The sequence below is a fragment of the Phalangium opilio genome, unplaced genomic scaffold, assembly GCF_054372755.1.
Source record: "Phalangium opilio isolate 3A_F unplaced genomic scaffold, DU_Popi_V2 ptg000089l_1, whole genome shotgun sequence".
In the NCBI taxonomy this organism is placed as follows: Eukaryota; Metazoa; Arthropoda; class Arachnida; order Opiliones; family Phalangiidae; genus Phalangium; species Phalangium opilio.
The window spans coordinates 4,751,367-4,772,712 of NW_028324194.1; the positions used below are offsets into that span (position 1 = coordinate 4,751,367).

At 37.9% G+C, this 21,346-nt stretch overlaps 1 protein-coding gene across 1 annotated transcript in view; it reads left to right on the plus strand.

The window, feature by feature from the left end:
• The window catches only part of LOC149647119 (lysosomal aspartic protease-like), a 36,929-nt gene that overhangs the window by 15,053 nt on the left and 530 nt on the right, over window positions 1-21,346 (plus strand). Inside the window, exons 2-9 of the mRNA XM_089849601.1 lie at window positions 17,223-17,331; window positions 17,785-17,905; window positions 18,304-18,437; window positions 18,539-18,720; window positions 18,852-18,959; window positions 19,884-19,918; window positions 20,436-20,578; window positions 20,718-20,816. Of these exons, the coding sequence (XP_089705727.1) occupies window positions 17,223-17,331; window positions 17,785-17,905; window positions 18,304-18,437; window positions 18,539-18,720; window positions 18,852-18,959; window positions 19,884-19,918; window positions 20,436-20,578; window positions 20,718-20,816 (931 nt within the window). The remainder of the gene's footprint in view (window positions 1-17,222; window positions 17,332-17,784; window positions 17,906-18,303; window positions 18,438-18,538; window positions 18,721-18,851; window positions 18,960-19,883; window positions 19,919-20,435; window positions 20,579-20,717; window positions 20,817-21,346) is intronic.

The window sequence follows — 21,346 nt, forward strand, 5'->3', positions numbered from 1 at the left end:
TCTGAACCGTTAACACCTCTTGTAAGAGGACACGAAACAAAGTCAATTCTAGTTTAATTCTAGGGTATCTTGTTTCATAGACCCAATCGCTTCAACACTTACAGAGAAACGAAGAATTAAAATCCCTATTATGTAGTGAAATTAAAGTTGCGTTTACACTATATATAAATGTAGTAAAGCTGAACTAAAAAGTAAACAGCAAATTTGAAATGTTAATATCAAAAGATGTTCTTGGAATATTGAGATGAAACAGAGCTTTATAGCTACACAACTATTAAAAGAATCGTAATGCCGAAAAATATTTAAAATATTTCCATTTAATATTCTGCAAAAAGGAAATGTTATCGTTTTGTAAGAGATCTTATCATCCTACTCGCTTTATATTAACTTCGATATGCGTGTAGTGTTTCGATTCGGATGCAATCTTCATTACTCGTTCTATATAAACTCTCACTTGTGCCATTACATAGAATTAAGTTTATCTTAAATAATTAATTAAATATAAATGATATTAATTATTTTAATCGCCAGTAAATAACTTTAAAAATAGTTAAATCGTTTAAAATAAAGTTGTTCCCATTATCTTTCGAAACTTTGCTAATATTGACGTTTAAAGTGAAGGGTACCCCTCTTGCCCGCTTTCTTCAAATTTTGGGGTATATATACGATTCGTTTCCATTATAATAATAGATAAAAACGCATTCGCGTGAACCGATGGTGGAAGCCCTGCCATTGGGAGGCTAGACGTTTCTCGTAACCCTAGCCGATCGCCGCGTTTATCTTGAAACCAATAATAGATAAAAACGCATTAGCGTGAACCGATGGTGGAAGCCCTGCCATTGGGAGGCTAGACGTTTCTCGTAACCCTAGCCGATCGCCGCGTATATCTTGAAACCAAACGATGACGAAGGAAAAGAAGCCAGAATGGACTGACTGGCGTCCATGTGGAATGGACAAAGACCTGATGATGGTGGTGCATAGAAGCTGGTGTCAATGTGGAATTGACGAAGAACAGAAGATGGTGGTGCATAGCAGCTGGTGTCAATGTGGAATTGACGAAGAACAGAAGATAGTGGTGCATAGAAGCTGGTGTCAAGGTGCAATTGACGAAGAACAGAAGATGGTTGTGCTTGGAAGCTAGCAAGTACAAACTAGTGTCCATGTGGGATGGACAAAGACTAGCAGATTGTGGTCCTTAGAAGCCAGTTAGTAAAGACTGGTGTTGGTAGATGAATGGCCAAATTTCCGTGAACGGCGAACGCGTTCCGGAAATCGGGTATTTGTTTGCTCCGATTTGTAAACTGCGAACGCGGTCACTTGGGGTCTGACAGACAGACAGACAGACACGGCCGGTGTAATACCTCTCCGTGACATACGTCACTCGGAGAGGTAAAAATTATAATACTGCGGGTTTCTTTAATAAGGTCTTTCATTTTCATTAATGTTTTAATATTAAAGTCAATACAAACAGTAAAAAATTGTTGAAAAACGTAATTGTTAAACCTTTTTTAAAGATGATATTCATGAAAGAAATCAGTTTTATCCTTTAGATAAAATTAACAAAGAAATTGGTAATCTGGCGAGGTTGTACCTTCATAAAACTATGCTAAGCGTGTTAGGCGACACTCTTACAGGTGTTAAGCGATACTCTTAAAAAACGAGACTAGGTTAGGTACTGGCCTCACAGTAGGGCCAGCTTGAGAAGCCAAAGTGGGGCACTTGCTTTTGTGACATGAGTACTAAATGGATTTTTTTTTGTAAAATCTGTAGTGCAAATTAGATTAAACGCGTTTCTGGTGCTCGAAAAACTCTTAGTGAAAAGAGATTATTAAATTTAACAAGAACGTCTATATCTACTGGTTGAATATTATAGCCTCCAAAACCAATTTAACACCCTATGCATTTGTACCAATTAAAAACTTTCTGCCTTTTTCAGAAGTTTATATACCCGTAATAATGACTTTATATGCAACAACCCTCGCTAAACGAGGTATAGTTCTGCATGTGAGAACTTTCCTCGAGTGATGAAGTTCTCTCAATGCTATGAATATAGCATTAATTGGTAATAATACTGCGGAATGGCGGAAAATCAAAATTTAATTAAACAGGAAAACCATACTCGATATTTGAGTTATGCCTCATGAGTGGTCAAAATGTAGCTACTATAGTGTTTTTAACGTCATCGGTTTTGCACTTAAGTCTAGGAAAAGTATTAGAATTTCTACTACTATCCTACCAAAAGATTTCCCACTCTTAAAGGTGTGAAGCGACACTCTAAAAGGTGTGAAGCGACGCTCTTAAAGGTGTGAAGCGACACTCTTAAAGGTGTGAAGCGACACTCTTAAAGGTGTGAAGCGACACTCTTAAAGCTGTGAAGCGACACTCTTAAAGCTGTGAAGCGACACTCTGAAAGGTGCTATGCCGCACCCTTTAAGGAGTTGCACAACACTAATATGAGAGTAAAAATTCACTTTCAGTGCGATATAAGAGTTTAAAAGGTGTTAAACTGCACCTCTGCTGCACAATTTTATACTTATTGCTCAAATAAGTGTTATTAAACCCTTTCAGGGGTGTAAATGAACACCTGTAACGGTGTCAAATTTGGACCCATATAAACTACTTTTAAAGGTGTTAAAGCACACCCCAATTTCTTAGAGTGTATCTATGTTAACAGCTTGTTTTTTTTATTATTATTGGTTCTAGATTATTCCAATGGACGATGTACATTGTATCTTTAACTAAGTGGAAACCCACCCCTTCTCTGTGTTTTCTGGGAGTGGAAACCGGGAAATTTCACGTCTATGTTGATACTAAACGCTAAATAATCTTTCAATACATCTTTCCATAAAATATCCACATGCTGATGTTTATTTATAAATGTTTTTAAACTCTACGGGTCTGGAATAGAACGATGTTTTAGCGCTAATAGGGATTTCGCGGGCATGAGCACAGAAATTTACCTTACTTTCATCGCAACTGGATGTACGGTATAAGCACCCATGTATATACCGGACAAACAACCAAACATAAATTTTAATATATAAATAATATTTTAAGAACGTCTTACGTGAGGGTCGAATGCAAAAAGTTTCCCACTGATGGTTTCGGGGCGGGGTTTTGGATTAGCAGACAGAAGGATTAGCCTTTCAACATAAAAGAGATTCGTGTATTTGGTAGTCTTAAAATTGTTCTCTTCTAATCCATGGACATCCAGGGCGAAATCCAAATCCTATGAATGAAAGAATGTCAAATAAAGTTCATTTGCGCTTGAGACAACACTATAGGGTGAATGTTTCGCTGTAGAAGTTAGCAAGTTTGATAATTTTTCACTTGGAGAGAGGCAAAAAATATGTTCTCATTGAGGTGAAGTCATTATGGTTGTTCCTTACACCTACTATTATTCCCAGAATATTCTAATCCTATGAAAAACATTAACATGTACAAAAATGGGCCAAGCCTCGCCTCGTGCCCTCAGCCGGAAAACGTTCTGAGATCCCATGAAGAGCCAAGTCAGCCTTTTGTTCTCATTCAATCGGTAATTGAACAATTATGTTATAAATTAAGCCCTTTTCCTAATTAATAACCAATATTCTTTGACTCTATCATTATTATACATCTTTGTTCGTATCAAAAATATCGTGACTTGGCAATCGCAGGTAAGTAATATTAAAAGGAAGTCGAGGGAATTTTCACTAAATCGTTGCTGATTTTAAAACAATTGAAGGGATATTCACTAAATCGTTTATGGTCGAGGGGATATGTACAAGTTTATAAGAAGAGTCATGCATGGTGAGTTATGCATAAACCTATTTAGAAGTTTATAAGGCGAGTTATGCATAACCCTATGTACACGTTTATAAGGTAATTACCAGCGATTGCCAAGTCACGATATTTTTGATACGAACAAAGATGTATTATAATGATAGAGTCAAAGAATATTGGTTATTAATTAGAAAAAGGACTTAATTTATAACATAATTGTTCAATTGGTGATTGAATAAGAAGAAAATGACAGACTTGGCTCTTCATGGGATCTCAGAACGTTTTACGGCGGAGAGGGCACGAGGCGAGGCTTGGCCCATTTTTGTACATGTTAATGTTTTTCATAGGATCTCACTTCTTTTTGTAGACCCTCTCGTTATACTTCGGTAGTTAAATTAAAACAAGACCCTCTCGTTATACTTCATTTGCCAATATAATTGCTAACGTTTGTCAATATTTACGCTGAATTACCCCTTTCGACCTCCAGCCGAAAAGATTGTACGCTATATCCTAATATAGGAACGTAGCATCAGTTACGACACATTTCTTTTAAACTACTACTGTTATTAGCTTTAATATGTATTTAACTTTCGGTTAACTTTGGGCCGTTACGTCCTTTCATCAAGAACCCACATCATTTCTGTTCAAAAGACGACAGTGCCATCTAGTTTTAATATCAAGAACTAAAGAGCAATTTTATAAAAATTTCGAGATATTTTAATTTTTCTGCGCTTTATAAAATAAATGAAAACTAAATCATGAATTTTAAGTTTCTATCTCCTCTAGAAGTACCTTAGAATTTTGATGATCGGTGAGTGAGTGACAAAATAAGGTAAATTTCACCTGCGATATTTCGAAAAGTATAAAGGGTAGGAACTTGAAATTTGGAAACTATAGCTAGGATTGACAGTCCTCGCGGCAAGCAAAATTTCAGACTTTTACCTATACCCATCACGAAGTTACAGTGGACTTAAAAGTGCCGCGAGTTGCTTCGAGAAAAGGATGTCAGTGCTCGACTTGGCTGCACTGACATAACAAAATGAAATGACAGAAATTTCAGATATTGAAAGGTTTCAGTTTAAAAAAAATATTTTTTTTTAATATTTTCCCTTTATATTAAGAAAAAGCCCGTTGTTTTAATGTATAATCTTATGTTATTTGATCTTTTTTTTAATTTTATGTACTTACTTCATTTTTAAGGTATTCCCCCCGAGATGGGTGATTCAAATGTTCTATCGAATTAATGGCAAGTACACTGAAAATAAAAAAATATATTTGCACGCAAATAAATAGACACCTGAAATTACGGCTGATCTAACTACCGTGACAAGCCTTATTGTATTTTCGAAACAAGATGGGAAACGAAAATTAACCTCTCCGAGTCGTGACTAGAGCTGCATACTCGAATAGGAAGTTTTCCCTGAATATTTAAATAAATATAATCGATATTATTTATTCCAATCGTCTGTAATTTAGCTTAATTCTAGTCGAGTCGTTTTAAGAGACGTTATTCCTAAAATCATTTTAAACGTAGCTCTTGTTAACGTTTGACTTCTAGCGAACACCTTTGACACAGTTTTTGAAAATTTAGGCTATATAAGACGACTAGCTGTTACCCGCGGCGTCGCTCGCGTGTAATAAGGACTTCCACCAAAATGATATATAGAATGGGTAGATTTTACTGATGACCAATATTTTTGTAGCACCTTAGAAGCGAAGGCATTCGGCATTGCCCGTCAGCCCGTCGGGACATTTTTTATTACTTTTCAGGATAACATTATTTCAAAGAGACGGGTTTTTAAATTTCTGGCCGCCATTTAAAAAGATGGTAACAAATCGAACCCAAAAGACCATTCAGCCCGTCTATAGGTTGAACTAAACCAATGTACTAAAAATTTGTGAAATGGGTTGAAACGCGCGGACTCAGTTGCATAGAGAAGATTTTTTTACATTTCTGGGCGCAATTTTTTAAGGTGGCGGCGGATTGGAAAAATCTTTCTTAGTATGAGCCATACTTATGAGTAATGTTCCTGCAAATTTTCAGCCTTCTAAAGCAATCGGTTTGGGCTGGGCGTTGATTATCAGTCAGTCAGGACTTTGATTTATATAGATATAGATTGATTCACAGCATTAGATCATAAGATATGTTCTATAAGTTTGTTACTGGTTATTGAGATCTTGTCCTGAAGTGACGTAGGTGAAACGTCATAGACTCTAGTACTTTTCATAATATGAGGGCGGAACCTATTTTTGTTCGGAATTTTCTAGCCCCCTCTATAGTCTAGATTATCATTTCTAAATTTCGTGTTTCCGTTTCTAAGTTCCGACTGGAGTGTTGGGGTCGGTGTCAAGATCAAAACTGTTAAAATAGTTAATGATGAACTGATAAGTTTGAAAAGAGTGGACCATAATGAAGTTAGAAAAATCTAGATTTTCTATTAGAGAGCCAGATTTATCTGGGAAAAAGTCAGTACACCGGATTTCTCAAACTTTAGCGTTTAACGCCAAGGCTTAAGACCCGATTCAAAACCCACCGATGGCGCCAAAAACGGATTTTATGGCGTTACCTAGAACGAATCGGTGCAAACGTGTTCCCAATTTCCGGACTGCATTGACAGTTCACGGAAATTTGGAAAATTGTGTGTCTCCGCTGGCTATTCTACCAGTTTTGGTTTTCGTCCACTCCACATGGACACTAGTCTGTACTTGCTGGCTACCAAGCACCACCATCTTCTGTTCTTCGTCAATTCCACAATGACACCAGCTTCTATGCACCACCATCTTCAGGTCTTTGTCCATTCCACATGGACGCCAGTCAGTACATTCTGGCTTCTACTCCACCATCATCGTTAAGGTTAAGACATACGCGGCGATCGGCTAGGGTTACGATAAACGTCTAGCCTCCCAATGGCAGGGCTTCCACCAAAGGTTCACGCAATTGCGGATTTTCTTATCAATACATACGATTCGAATCCTTTATATACTACCTATTTTAGTAAGGCGACGCAACAGGCGTATGCTTCATTTCAAACGTCAATATTAGTCAAGTCTCTCAAGAATGTTTAATTGTTCTTTATCAAAACGATGTAACGTTCAATAAAGCGAACAACTAACGAAGAAAATATTAAATATTAATTATATTTATTTCAATATTTAAAATAATCTTGTTTCTCAATTCAAAATTGTTGCGTGGGTGTGCAGTGTAAATAATAAAAAGACTTAAGATTAAGTTCAAAGAGTTAGTTTAATTAATTTAAGTGAATCAAAAATTACATCGAACCGATCGCGTTACTATGAGCCGGCGGCGGCGGGAGGAGTGAACGAAGAAGTGAAAATATTACAATGCAGTACATGTACAAAATAGGTCGGTTTTGCGATTGTTGCGCCACCACACCAAAACTGTATTTTTCAACTTATGTCAAAGCCTTACTAATTTATAAAAAAATAAATTCACACTCCCCCTCTTTGACATCATGTACAAATATGCAATAATAAATTATCAATTAAATATTAATAAATTAGAACAGGTAAACAATATCGTTAACATAATTTAAGAATTTTTACACAATTCTCGAAGTTAGTCTTATTTAACACTTTTGTCAGGATATCAGCTATATTATTATTAGATTTCACATATTGTAGATTAAAATGTCCCTGTTCTAGCGTTTCTCTAACAAAGTGATATCGTATGTCGATATGTTTTGAGCGTTGGTTTTCGACACGATTTCTGGAGAAAAATATTGCCGACTGACTATCGCAATATATCGTTGGCTTGTCGAAACGTATTCCAAATTGTTCCAGTTCTAGACAGATGGGTCGAAGCCATAACAGCTCCTTGGTTGCTTCCGACAGCGCTACGTACTCCGCCTCCATTGATGAAAGCGATACCGACTTTTGTTTAATAGATCGCCATGATACTGGTGAAGATCCAAAGCATACGACGTATCCGCTTGTAGACTTCCTTGTGTCTTTGTCCGACCCCCAGTCACTGTCACTATATATTGATAGAGTGGGCAATTGTCGACTATCATAGTTTAGCCCGTAATGTGCGGTGGATATGACATATCTGGCTAACTGGCAAAGTTTCATCCAATGATTATACCCAGGGTTCGAATTGTATTGCGATAGTACGATGACATGAAACAGGATATCGGGTCTTGTTCGCTGTGCCAGAAATAACAATGATCCAATTAGCGACCGGTACGGATATATAGACATTTTCTTTTTCTCCGATTCTTCTGTTGGTGAATCCTGTTTCGTCAGAGTAATACCAGATGGCATAGGTAGACTAACTGGGTCATCGACGTTTAATCCGTATCGTCTTCCAAGTGATTTGGCGTATGTGACTTAGTTCATAAGTAAAGACCCATCGTTGTTAAAGTGAAATTCAATCCCCAGAAGTTTGGCGATTGGTCCCAGTCGTGTGACATTGAACGTCTTTGTAATTGTCTTGTAAACTTCCTCCAGTACCGTCTCATTCTTTGCTAACACCAGTAGGTCGTCAACGTATACCAGTATGATCATTTCCATCGGGAGAAAATATATACAGTTCGTCCCTTTCATCTTCTTAAAGCCCATCTCTTGAAATCGTGCGTCCAGTTCCATAAACCACAATCTTCCGCTTTGTGGTAGACCGTATAGAGATTTTAGTAACTTTAGACAATATCTTGAGGAGTTCGTGGTCTCGAATCCTGGTATTTGCTTCATATAGATGTCATTGTCAATATTACCATAAAGGTACGCGTTTTTGACGTCCATATGGCAATGCGTCCATCCAAGACTTATAACGAATAAGGCGATGAAGAACCGTATTAAGCTGAAATTGATGACCGGAGCAAACGCTGTGTCATAGTCTACCCCCTCAACTTGGTTAAACCCTTGAGCGACGAGTCGTGCCCTATATCGAATGATACGCCCCTGCAGATCCTTCTTCACCGCATAAACCCAGCGGCAGCCGAGAATTTTCCCTTTTGTTGGTTTTTCAACTACTTCTGTGACTTGTCTCTCAATAAGTGTTTCTACCTCGTTGTTCATCGCTTCTTGCCATTGTTGTGCTTGGGGTGACGTCATGGCTTGGTCGTAATTTGCTGGTATTTCAATATCGCAATTATAAGCTGCCCACTCCTCCTTTTTGTGTGCATCATTAGTTTGATATGTAGCCAATAACGATGTCTTCGAAAAATCATATAAAGTAGGGTCATGGGGTAAATTCATGTCATCCAAATATTGTCTCATTTCCGGTCGTGTACGTATTTCCTTGCCATTAGGTGCGTAGTAAAATACATCTGCCAATCCCTTTTTGGCCCCAGATGTCCGTATGACAACATCTCTCACCCAACCGTCGGGCAACTTGGGTCCCTTGGTTTCCGTACTCTCCTTAACGATGGTAGTATTGTCGTCCGAGGATGATTCGACTAGTTCTTCTGACGCATCTGAGAATTCGTCCTCTGTATGGTCCTCTCCATCGGTGCTCTGTCCATTGTTTGGACGATTACCCTCGGGTTCAGTATCTTCCTGCGTCTGGTCATCATCATCAACATCGTCTACTTTCCATCTGACGTACTCCATTTGGTGTTTCCCCCGATCCTGATTTAGTTGGGTCATGCCGTGTTTACTCTCATCTATTCGTACATGTCTGGTTTCCTTTACTATTCTCTCATCAGGGATCCATATTCGTAGACCTTTTGTGCTTGCTGCGTAACCAACCAACACGCCCTTTTTCGCTCTGTGACTGAATTTATTTCGTCTTCTTTGTTGTGGTACATGAACATACGCCATGCTCCCTATTCTTCTTAAATGATTGGCGCTTGGTTTACGCCCCATCCATATTTCTATGGGTACTGCATCTCCGAGCTTGGCATGTCTTGTGTGATTTTTGATGTAAGCCGCTGTTACCACCAGTTCAGCCCATAGGTTTTGTGGGAGTTTAGCGTCTTCGAAAAAGGCCCGTACCATGTTCAATAATGTACGATTGATTCTTTCAGCTGTTCCGTTCATCTCTGGAGAGTAAGTGTTAGTTTTTTCCTGTTTTATACCTTCGGCGATACAATATTCGTGAAATTAATTGGAGCAGTATTCAAGTCCGTTGTCTGTACGAAGTGCCTTAATAGATTTTCCAGTTTGCTTCTCGACGAACATCTTGTATTGCTTAAAGTACTTTAGCGCTTCACTCTTTCTTGCCATGGGATATACAGTAATATATCGGGTTTTATCATCAATGAAACTGATATAATATCTCGCTCCCCCTACCGAGGTCACCGGAGCCGGCCCCCAGACGTCGGAATGAACCAGTTCCAGTATGTCGTTGCTTCGGATTCCTTCAATTCTATGGTGAGTTTGCCTTGTACTTTTGGCTACTTGACAGGTGGTACAAATACCTAATGTTCCTTTCATTGGTCCCAATCCTTTAAGTATAGAATGTTGAGTCATGTACTTTAAGTCGTTTTCGTTTATATGTCCTAGGCGTTCATGCCATAAATCGAGTGCCCTTGATTTCCTGCTTTCTACTGTACAAGCTTCTGGTATTGTGCTTCCTGTTTCGTTAATAATGGCATCATCAAGTATAACGGTAGCATCAACTTGATAAAGGTTGTCTTGCGTCAGCTTCGCTATAAATGCTATTTGGCCATCCGGAAAATACACGGTGTATTTAGAATTATGACGAACCCCTTTATCGCCCGCCTGGTCCATTATGCGCTCCGAAAGTAAGTTTCGATTCATTCCAGGGGTATAAATGACATCCTTCAAGTGGAATATATTCCTTCGTTCATCATTCATCTGCAGCCAGATGTCTCCTCTCCCTTCGACTTTGGCTGTCCCTTCTCCAACGTTTGCTGTCGATTTAAGTGGCGTAAAAGTGTAAAACCACTCACGTTGATTGCAGAAATGTTTAGTTGCTCCAGAGTCAACTATCCAATCTTTTGACGCAGTCGTTGTATTGAATGCGGAAGCAAAATAAGCTGTCCTTATTGGCTCTTCTAGCTTTGACTTCTGTCGCGTGTTTTGCTTTTGTCGACAATCCGCTGCTTTATGTCCTCTTCGTTGACAACTGAAGCATTTCCCCATAAATGACGTTTTTATTGGTCTGTCTTTCGGTTGAGCTTCCTTCGTTCTAGTTCCATGTTGTATTGCGTACGCAGCATTGGCTGTATCAAGTTGCTGTTCCTTTTGTTGCCGTCTGCCATATTCCGCAATAAGGATCTCCGCTATCGGTCCAGGGAGAAAGTCTTCATCACTTCGTTGATAAATTTGTTGTACCAGGGCATCATAGGAGACGGTAATGTGCCAATCATTTTATAAGCCACGTCTTTATCTGCCAGTGTGTTTCCAGCCTCTCGTAATGATGCTTGTAATTGGTTAATTCGTCCCAGAAAATCCGGTACTGGCTCTCCTTGGTAGGTCAAGGCGTAAAATTCAGTTAACAAACCTCCAATGCGTGCGCGTGACTTGGGTTCGTATATCTTGCTTAGTTTATCCCATAATTCGTGAGAGATCCTGATTCCCGCTACGTTGTCTCTTACGCTTTGACTAATTCCGAGAGCAATCGTCGAGAAGGCCTTTGATTCTCTTTGTTGGAACAAGTTCCTCGCTCTACTCGTTGTTGCCTCTTCTGTTGGTGCAACCTCCACTTTCGTAACTATCTCCCAAAGTCCTTTATTCATCAGCAGTAATTCCATATTGTACTTCCATGTACGATAGTTCGTTGATGTCAACTTCGGAAAGACGTGTAGTGGCGTGTTTGCTTCTTCGTCGGAATCCGCCATCCTAGGCCCGCCCGGTTAAGCCTCGGTCACTCAGTTCAAAGTCTCTTTATCACGTTGAACACCACCACTTTACCTAACCACGCTCTGCTACCATTTTGTTGCGTGGGTGTGCAGTGTAAATAATAAAAAGACTTAAGATTAAGTTCAAAGAGTTAGTTTAATTAATTTAAGTGAATCAAAAATTACATCGAACCGATCGCGTTACTATGAGCCGGCGGCGGCGGGAGGAGTGAACGAAGAAGTGAAAATATTACAATGCAGTACATGTACAAAATAGGTCGGTTTTGCGATTGTTGCGCCACCACACCAAAACTGTATTTTTTAACTTATGTCAAAGCCTTACTAATTTATAAAAAAATAAATTCACAAAAATTAATACGGAAAGAGTTAAAAAGCAGTCTATGTTTTTGTCTGTGTGTGTCCGTCCGTTGTTACACTAGTGCGCTGCGTTAGAAGTTCGTTTTGTGTTGATGTGTAAAGAAATCCTACAGAACCTTAATATTCCCTTTTTCCATAATATAAAGCGAATAAGTGGAAATATCTTTCGGAATTATGATGCATTTAGTACTTTTGTAGCTTTAAAGCTCTGTTTCATTTTGATATTCCAAAGATATTTTTTAATATTGTTATTTGAAATGGCTGTTTATATATTACTTAGGCTATACTACCTCTGTATATAGAATAATCCTTGGTTTAATGATTTCACGAAGAAAACTAAGATCTAGACTCCGGCGGGTATCCGCAAAAGGCTTAGTGAAACAAAGAGTTAATAATTAACGCCTGAGGTGAAGTAAACTTTGGGCTTTGATTTTCGTGTCTGAAATGAAGAGACATCAACGGTTCAGAGTGAGCCGAAAGTTAAATACACTCTTAAATAATAAGGTTAAGAATAAGCTTCTATAATAGAAGAAAAGATCATGGTGGCAATTAGATAAGTAAAAGGGCTAATGGTGAACGGGTAGTAGCTACAGACTGTTTAATCTCTTTATGGTGCGCATTGACTATCAGTGAGTCTAGCTACAATTTAGCTTTGGTGTTATTTAACGTTAACACTCATGTTGGCAAACTAAGAATATTGTTGAAGTGAGACGAGACGATAGTGTTTACACTGCAAATCAGTTGTGAATGTAGCTATCAGAATATAGGGTAAACAGCTGAAGCGTAGACTTCATTTCCTGTTCTTTTCCCCATTGACTGATTTCCATGTGTCCAAGATTTATCCTTATCGGATGTAAAATGTCGTCTGCTTTACTGTATATTCGCTATGCTTGGAAAACTGCGTCGATATTTCGAAAATAAGTTTGAACAAGTAGACCACTTGACTCGGAGAGGTAATATTTTGGTTTTCCCAACTTGTTCCTATTTGCTAACTGCGAAAGCGGTGACAGACACACACAGACACATCCAGTGTAATACCTCTCGATGACGTCATCGAAACTCGGAGAGGTAAAAATTGAATAGCTTCTAAAAATATACTAACGTTTTGTTGCAAGACTTGAAAAGATGTAAAATCCTTTCAAACCAATCTCCATACTGGGTCATCCAGTGCCTACTTACCTACAGAATACCAAAATTGAATCAAGACTGTTTGAGAATAAACGACAAATTCACTATTGAGGTTCAAGTTAAATGAAAAGTAAAGCTAACGTAACTTTATACCTTAAAAGAACGGTCTTTTTCTAAATAAAGAAGGAGAAATAAATTATTTCTTATTACCAGATCTTAGTAAATTAGTAAAAATTAGTCTTAAAAACGAGGACCACTGCGCCGCCATTGGTTAAGTGGCGTCTGCTAAAGCGAACCTCTTATCTCTACCTTTTCCTTACCTCTCTCAGTCCGTAGAGGTAAGTGTTTCGATTTATCAGACACCACTAAACCAATGCCGACGCTGTAGTCCTCGTTTTTAATACATGTTAAACCCTAATTATTTTGTAATTAGAGATCATATAGATATAGAATATTTCTCCTTTTATATTATGAAAAAGGCCGTTATTTTAAGGGATAATGCGAGGGATAATGTTATGTTACCTGACGTTCTTTTTAAGAAATAATAAAATGCTTAATATGTAATGATAATAATCTCACATAGTCAAAAGAAATTCTGACGGTTCCGTTGTCTAAATCGGTCATTGTTAGCCCTGAAATAATGGAATATGATATTTTTTAATTTATTGATTCCTCATATTTTCAATCATAGAAACCGCCAATTTTAGGGTTTCATCTCGTTTTTTCTGACTTTTGAAAATCGAATTAAATATTACATGTTTTCTTACTATAATGCTAATTTAATTAAAACAAGAAAATGTTACTCTCAAATAAATTGGCGAATTCACTAAAGACCTATTCAGACGATACAACTTTTTGACTCGTTTAGATTAGGTAACTTAAGTTGAGTAAACTAGTTGGATCGTGCAGTGTGACAAATTGAATCACAAAATTAAAAATTGATCACTGTCCAATTTTTTCTGACTCAAATTTTTCACCCATCTAGTTTATTCAAAAGTTGCATCGTCCAAAAAGGCCTGAAGTATAGTATCAAACTTGAACGTATTTCTCCTCGATATCATTCGACGTTGTTTATGCCAGGACAAACGTTTTCAGTATGAGGAATGCGAGTTCTAGAGGCCTCGTTTGAAAATGCTTGGTGAATCATAAGTAAGATCGTCTCCATAAGTATAGAACTTCCCTGCAGTGTTTTAATTTTAATGTCTGTGAAAAACCTATTTTCACCATGTAATTTAAAATCACTTAAACCTAAGCTGAACTTGGTTTAAAACGTTAGCTGCAAATGAAATATTAAATGGGTTTTGGAGGTCAGCACCATCAAATATAGACGATGAAAACGCGAAAGATGCTGGTTTCAAACATCGAACGCCAACCAACGTTATTCGAGAAACATTTCAAAGCCTCCGTCCTTCGCTTAGAAACTGTCGCGACTATTCTTGCTTATTCAAGGTTGTGCGAAGTTAGCTAATACAAGATATGGTTGTTAACTTAAATGCTTAACACTTTACAGTTAAAAATCATTACAGAAAATAATCGTTACAGCGCGTCAGATATTAAGAATTCAAGATTAAGCTATCCCAACAACTACCTTTTCAGCCAAGTTTTTTTTTATAATACTATGCATCGATACTAAGGATATTATAACAGCGGAAGTCGTTAGTTTGTACTACGTTCTTGACTACGCGTCTTCTCATCGAGGCGATGAATATACTTCTTAATAATTTCAGGTGGCACACTTAAAGAAAATAGTGTTGCCTGTGGTTGAGGGTTTATAAAGCACGAAACTGCACTTAATGTTGAAAACGTTTCACGTAAAAAAACTAATTACTTCTCTAACTGCGAAACTTTAACTACTTTCTTAGGGATATTTTCTTAGATTGTGTCAATAGTGACAGGGAGAGGTGGAGAATGGAGTCGCTTTGTGGCGTGAAATTGTATTATACACCGCAATCCTAAAACTCCCAGAAAGGGGGTCGAAAGTGTTAAATTGGTTCTTTTTTTTCTTCACCGAGAACTATTTCTAAAATCCTGTGTGCAGTCTACTCTGATCGCCAGATGGTAAACGCCCTAGGCACACCCCATATACGTGACCTGCGTTCATCCTCCTAAAGACGTTCCTCTAAGAAAATACCTCAGACCTTGAAGGAGAGAGGAATGGAGTGGAAACCCCCATACCTATAGCGTTGCCTCTGACCCCCACCTACGGCACCGTAGTCCTCCCAGCATCCTCAGCGGTTAGGTAGGGTCGTACCGGACGAAATTGTAAAGGACGCTCCCTCTATCTTAAAAATAGAAGCTAGTTCTCGTACATATAAAATGGCGCTACGCGGCAACACTTGGCAATCGCCTACCGAAGGGTAGGGGCGTGCGCGAGGTACAATGGGAGAGATACGGTGCCGCAGGTCGCCCTACATCATTTCCAATCCATCTCAACTCCCTTATCCCTGCTCAGACAATTGTGGAAACTCTGATGCCGCCTGGCACGTGATAAGTTCTTAACAAGTTTCCCAATCTCTATCTTTCTCCCGTTGTGGGAGTTTGTATTTACGGTTCTCGGACTATCAGTCTAATACGCGTACAATAATGCACATTTTCTACTTCTCCCTGATAAAGAATAAGCTACAAGTTAAGTTTAAGTAGAACTTTTCTTTAACAGATAAAAAAAACACATTTTCTGTAAAATAGGCATAATTTCGCGTAATTTTCGTGTGCTATTTCAAGATTTCTTGTGTGTTATGGGGCATGAAAGCGAGGTAGTTACCTAAATCTACCTTCTTGACTATGAAAACAGTTTAAATGCCCATATTTGAAACACTTCCTGAAAGGAATTACTATGTTAAGGCAATATTATAGCATTATTAAACGAGTTATAAGGCGTAGCCTTGTTCTGGTTTCCTTTATACTTCTTTAAAGGAAAAGTTGAGGTAACATAAAAATATACCTTAAAAGAACGGCGTTTTCCAAAATATAAAGTAAAAATATAAAAAAAAATATTTCTTTTTACAAAATAATTAGCATTTAAATAATACTGCGCCGCCATTTGTGTAATGGCGTCTGATAAATCGAGCCTCTTACCCCTTACTTCTCTCAGCCTGTGAGGATTCATCAAATCCCGTTAGTGGTTCTATTTAGCAGACGCCACTAAACAAATGGCGGATGGTGCAGTAGCCCTCGTTTTAAAGACTAATTAAATGCGAATTATTTAATATTTTTCCTTTTTTATTTAGAAAAATGCCGTTCTTTTAAGGTATAATATTATGCTATCTGTCCTTTTCCGTTAAATCTTTTTGTTTTTTCATATAAGAGCATTTTCTATTTGCCCTTTACTTCATCTATCGTTATAGAGTTCTACACAGTTCTAGTATATAAACTGACTTACCTCTGCTGAAAAGTAACGTTACTTCTATTGATCCGGTAGGCCAATTAATAAAGACCTCGGGAAAACTTAAGCTCTCGGTCAAAATGAAAAAAATAATGATAGGCATGAAAACTACTTATTTCCTGCCATTAGTCATAGTAAAGAAAATGAAAACCGTTAACCAACTGGAATACTTTACTGCTTAACACATAAAACTGAACACTAATTACCACTCAAACGTCTTCACGATCGATATTTAATAACTTTCCAAGGTTTCATCATTTTAAGTGGCCAATGTCCGGTTTATTTAAGTGCTTGGGCCCTACTGGGCATATGCCAGTTCAAAAAAAAAAGTTATTTCTTGGCATGTTTGGGAAACTATAGTGTTTTTAAAACACTTCCATCATTAAAACCAGGCTAAATTAATAGATTTCCGGAGTTCTGATATAACTGTTAGTATTCACATAACTTTATAAGATAAGTTCCATAAGTATGACGCTACCTATACTTCGTAATACTAGAGACTTACTGAGAGCTAGTTTAAGAACTACGCGAGAATTGCCTACATTCGGTTACCGTTTTACAGTCTAAGCCATTGACAGCGCCTTACCAGGCGTAACTTTACGAGAATCTAGGACGTTTCACCTACGTCACAGTAAACAGTGACAAATTTATGGAGCAAATCTTATGAACTTAGTCTGTTAGTATTTATATGGAATTTGATGGAGTTTGATGGAATTTTTAACACATCGGAAGTTTTAATAGTTGTTGTTGTTAAAAGAATTACATGAATTTTATAGCATTGAAAATGCTAAGGATATTTTATTTCTTAGGCTTCAAATTCAGCGAATGATAAGTGTCCGACGATATTTACATAGTCACGGAATTCCGGTTCAAAACATTTGCCGAACATCTGCCGAGGAGCTTCTAAATCATATTGACGTAAGTAAATCGTACCACTATACTCAGTAACAAAGGAGTTACCGAAGTTAAGAATAATATTGGTATCATCATCATAACATATTTTCCATAATTATGACACCATATATACTTCGTAATGTTAGAGACTTACTGAGAACTTGTCCGAGAACAACGCGAGAATTGACTATAGTCGGTTTTGCAGTCCATATTCCTATTTACTCTATACTAAGCCTTTGACAGCGCCTCACCTGGTGTCGCTTTACGAGAATCTATGACGTTTCACCTACGTCACTTCATGGCAAGCTCTCAGTAACCAGTGACAAACTTATGAAACAAATCGAATCATCTTCACCTCCACTACCAAGCTTACTCAACTGACCAGGCACCAATACAATACAAAACATTAGCGATAATAATTTCATTGTTAAAAATAATCGTGGTGGTATATGAAAATCAGTTATAACATATTTTCAGGCTCAGTTCGTTGGATTTGTGTACATTGGGACACCACCTAAACCATTCAGCGTAATCTTCGACACCGGCTCTTCAAACCTATGGGTGACGTCTGCCAAATGTACGAATGATCCTGCATGCCGTAAGTTTTTTAGCAATGTATTTTGTTATTATAACACAAACGAAGCTTATGGGATAATCAATTGGTGGGAGTGTTTTGTTTGTGTGTGTGAATCCCATCGTGTTTCGTGAAGAACTTTAAGGTTATCTTGAACAGAGATAGAATGGCTACACTTGCATTGATCAACCCAAAATCACGACAATATTTTTTGAGTACTGCCCTTGAGGCTTTTAAGCTATAGTTAGAATTTGCTTTGAAAAACTGTTTTGGGCTGTATTCACTTTCTCGGGGTGTTTATGAAGAAATTAATAGAAATTTGAAAAACAAGCAGATTAAACCTTTTCCTACAGTCACCTTCATTACAAAGTTTTCCCTACGACAGATTCATACCTAAGAGTATGTTCCTATATATTTTGTAGAAAATAAAAGAAAATACAACAACGGCGAATCAAGCACGTTTTACCCCGTCGAAGGGAAGTTCGTTATTAAATACGGAAGCGGAGGTGTAAATGGAACGTATTGTACTGATACCGTCATATGTGCTGGATTGCTGGTTAGTTGGACTTGCGTGATATTATAATGGAGATAAAGATACCTCACCTTATCGCCGTTTTCACAAACCAACAAACGAACTCTCATTCATTCTCGCACAAGGTTCAAGACCAAATTTTCTCAGAAGTCATTAGCATGACTCCGAGTCTGATCCACGCAAAATTCGATGGAATTTGTGGGCTTGGATACAGTACCATCGCTCAAGGAAGGCACCGCACACTTTTTGAGCAAATGATTCGACAACGTGTCATTCATAAGCCTATTTTTTCAGTTTACTTCAACAAGTGAGTATTTCTGTTTCATTTTGAAATAACTTATATATACATTTTCTATTAGTTTATGAAACAGTATGAGTTAAGAATCCACATAGCATATAAATATATGATAATAACACCTTAAATAATTTATTTTTCAGCAATGGTGGCGAGATTCTTTTTGGAGACCAAAATCAGAATCTATTCATACCACCGATGGTTTACATCCCAGTATCGAAAAAAGGATATTGGCAAATTCATATGGAACAGTAATTTTTATACAGTATCAGCAGGAATGTATGGAGGGGCTGGAATGGCTAAGGGGGCTCTCGTTGTACCCTTGATGGTGGAAACATAAGGCGAGTCCTTTTTGTTTTTTAGAAGTGTAGCTCCTCCCCCTACGTCTGTTTAGCTGTCTACCGAAGACGAAAAATGTCATGACTCGTTAAAAAAGACATGGCAGAAGTGACCTTTTAGATTTTTTAAAGATAAATGCGCTGATTCGCCGCCGTTCGCGTTCATATTCGGGTCTCTCAGCCTAGGCAGAGGACCTAGGGTAGAGGGTGGAGAATTATAGCAAACAAGTTTTTTTGGCAGCCAATGAATGAATGAATGAAAATAATTTAAGTGGTAAATACGATTTTTACGTCACGCTATGACGTCACTAGCGTAAATTAAGCCACGCCAGTTGTTTCCAAGATCATTTCAGGCCGATTAGGATTTGACCTTAGCCATTCCAACCCCTCCATACATTCCTGGTATTAGTAATTGCGCATTCAAGGAAAATAGCAGCTTTTATGGGGTATGTTCCATAAGTATGACACTTCCTATATTTCGTAATGCTAGAGACCTACTGAGAGCTAGTTCGAGAACGAAGCGAGAATTGCCTACACTCGGTTTTAGAGTCCAATTTCCTATTTAGTCTGAACAAGGATCCTTGGTCTGAAGTAAGCCTTTGACAGCACTTCACCAGGCGTCACTTTACGAGAATCTACGACGTTCACTTACGACACTTCATGACAAGCTCTCAGTAACCAGTGACATACTTATGGAACATATTTTATGAACTTATCTTATGCAATGTAGAGCTCGACTTGTCGAATGGTAAATTTTTAAAAACTGTTTAATGATTACGTGAAAACTAAGACAGCACTACGATTATTTCAATTCCTAAATGCCTTCTTACTACTTAGGATTAGAACTATTCATTTTTTAATAGTAGAAACGGGCTAGTTATAGGTAGATAATATCAGAAGTAATATGAAACTAGAAGTAAAGAGCTGTAGCATTGGTAGTAGATCCTGGCACTAGTGAACAAGTTTGAGGATTTTATGCCGCTTCCATCGCGCCTACACTATAGAGAAAAGAATTGGTCGAGTTCCAAAAACATTTCCAACCCCCTTCCCCTCAACCTAAAGCGGACGCGGACGCGGGTGCTTGAATCTAGTTCGGCTGTCTACCGCCGCGAGCGTCTCACGTTTTGGAGGGAAAATTCAGAAACCGCTACCAGAGGGCCAACCGTTGGTGTGTTATCAAGAATATTCACTTTCGCCAAGTGAAGAATTTAGTTAGCTCAGTACTTCTAGTCTCATCTTACTTCTGATAATATGTAGGCTATAGCTATGCCACCCAAACTTCTACTTGCACATTTTATGGCATTTCGTAGTGACGTTTATGAAATGAAATTTATTTATTTGTAAAATTCTTTTTCTGGTTTTCTTTCTTGTCCATTGCGAACAACTGAGTAACGATGGGAAAGACCAAGAAATTTTGCACAGAAGGCTGCAACGCTATCGTGGACACGGGGACTTCTCTCATATTAGCACCAAGTTCAGCAGTAGCTATGATTTGCAACGCTGGTAAAGGATTTATAAATCCAAGTGGCGAAGTAAGCTTTATGTACTTGAAAGCATTGATATCTAGTGATAACTGTCTTTTGGGACAAATTGTAGGTTGGACATCTATGAGCAGATTTATCATTGGTCGATCTTTAATTAAATTAAAAAAAATTTCACCATTTCTTACAGTGTTTGATGCCATGCAACGCCGTTGATTTAATACCCGACGTTACTTTCTTCATGAATGGCCATAGCTTTACTTTCGTTGGACGACAATTCGTTATTCAAGTTAGTAAATTTCCTGTTATCATCTAATGCCCTTCATTATTGTTACTGCTTCCACTTAATTTTCGACTTAATCATTATATCCATTAAATTTTCATCCCCTTAATCATAACATCAACTCAATTTTCGTCTTCCTAATAATTATATGGACTAAATTTCGTTTTGCTAATCATCACATTTACTCAATTTTTATAGTCTTCCTAAACATTAAGCTTTGTTCACATTAGGCTCGAGCTAGCACGTTCGCGCATTCGTCTATTCGCATCTTCGCAACAGATCACGAAATACATTTGCGCTACTGTTCAGATACATGAAAATATTTTGTTTTTCCTATTCTGAGAGCCAGTGATATTTCAGCATTCATTACGCCATCTACCCTTGTTCTCACTGAGCTGCATGCTGCTTCCAACATTGTGAAAAAGTGACGAAAACTTAACTAATCGATGCCCTCGTCACCCCTCAATTCCTCTCATCTGTGATTGGTGCTTTTCTCACGAAGGCATGAAATTCTTGGCTTGGTTGCAATAAATTTT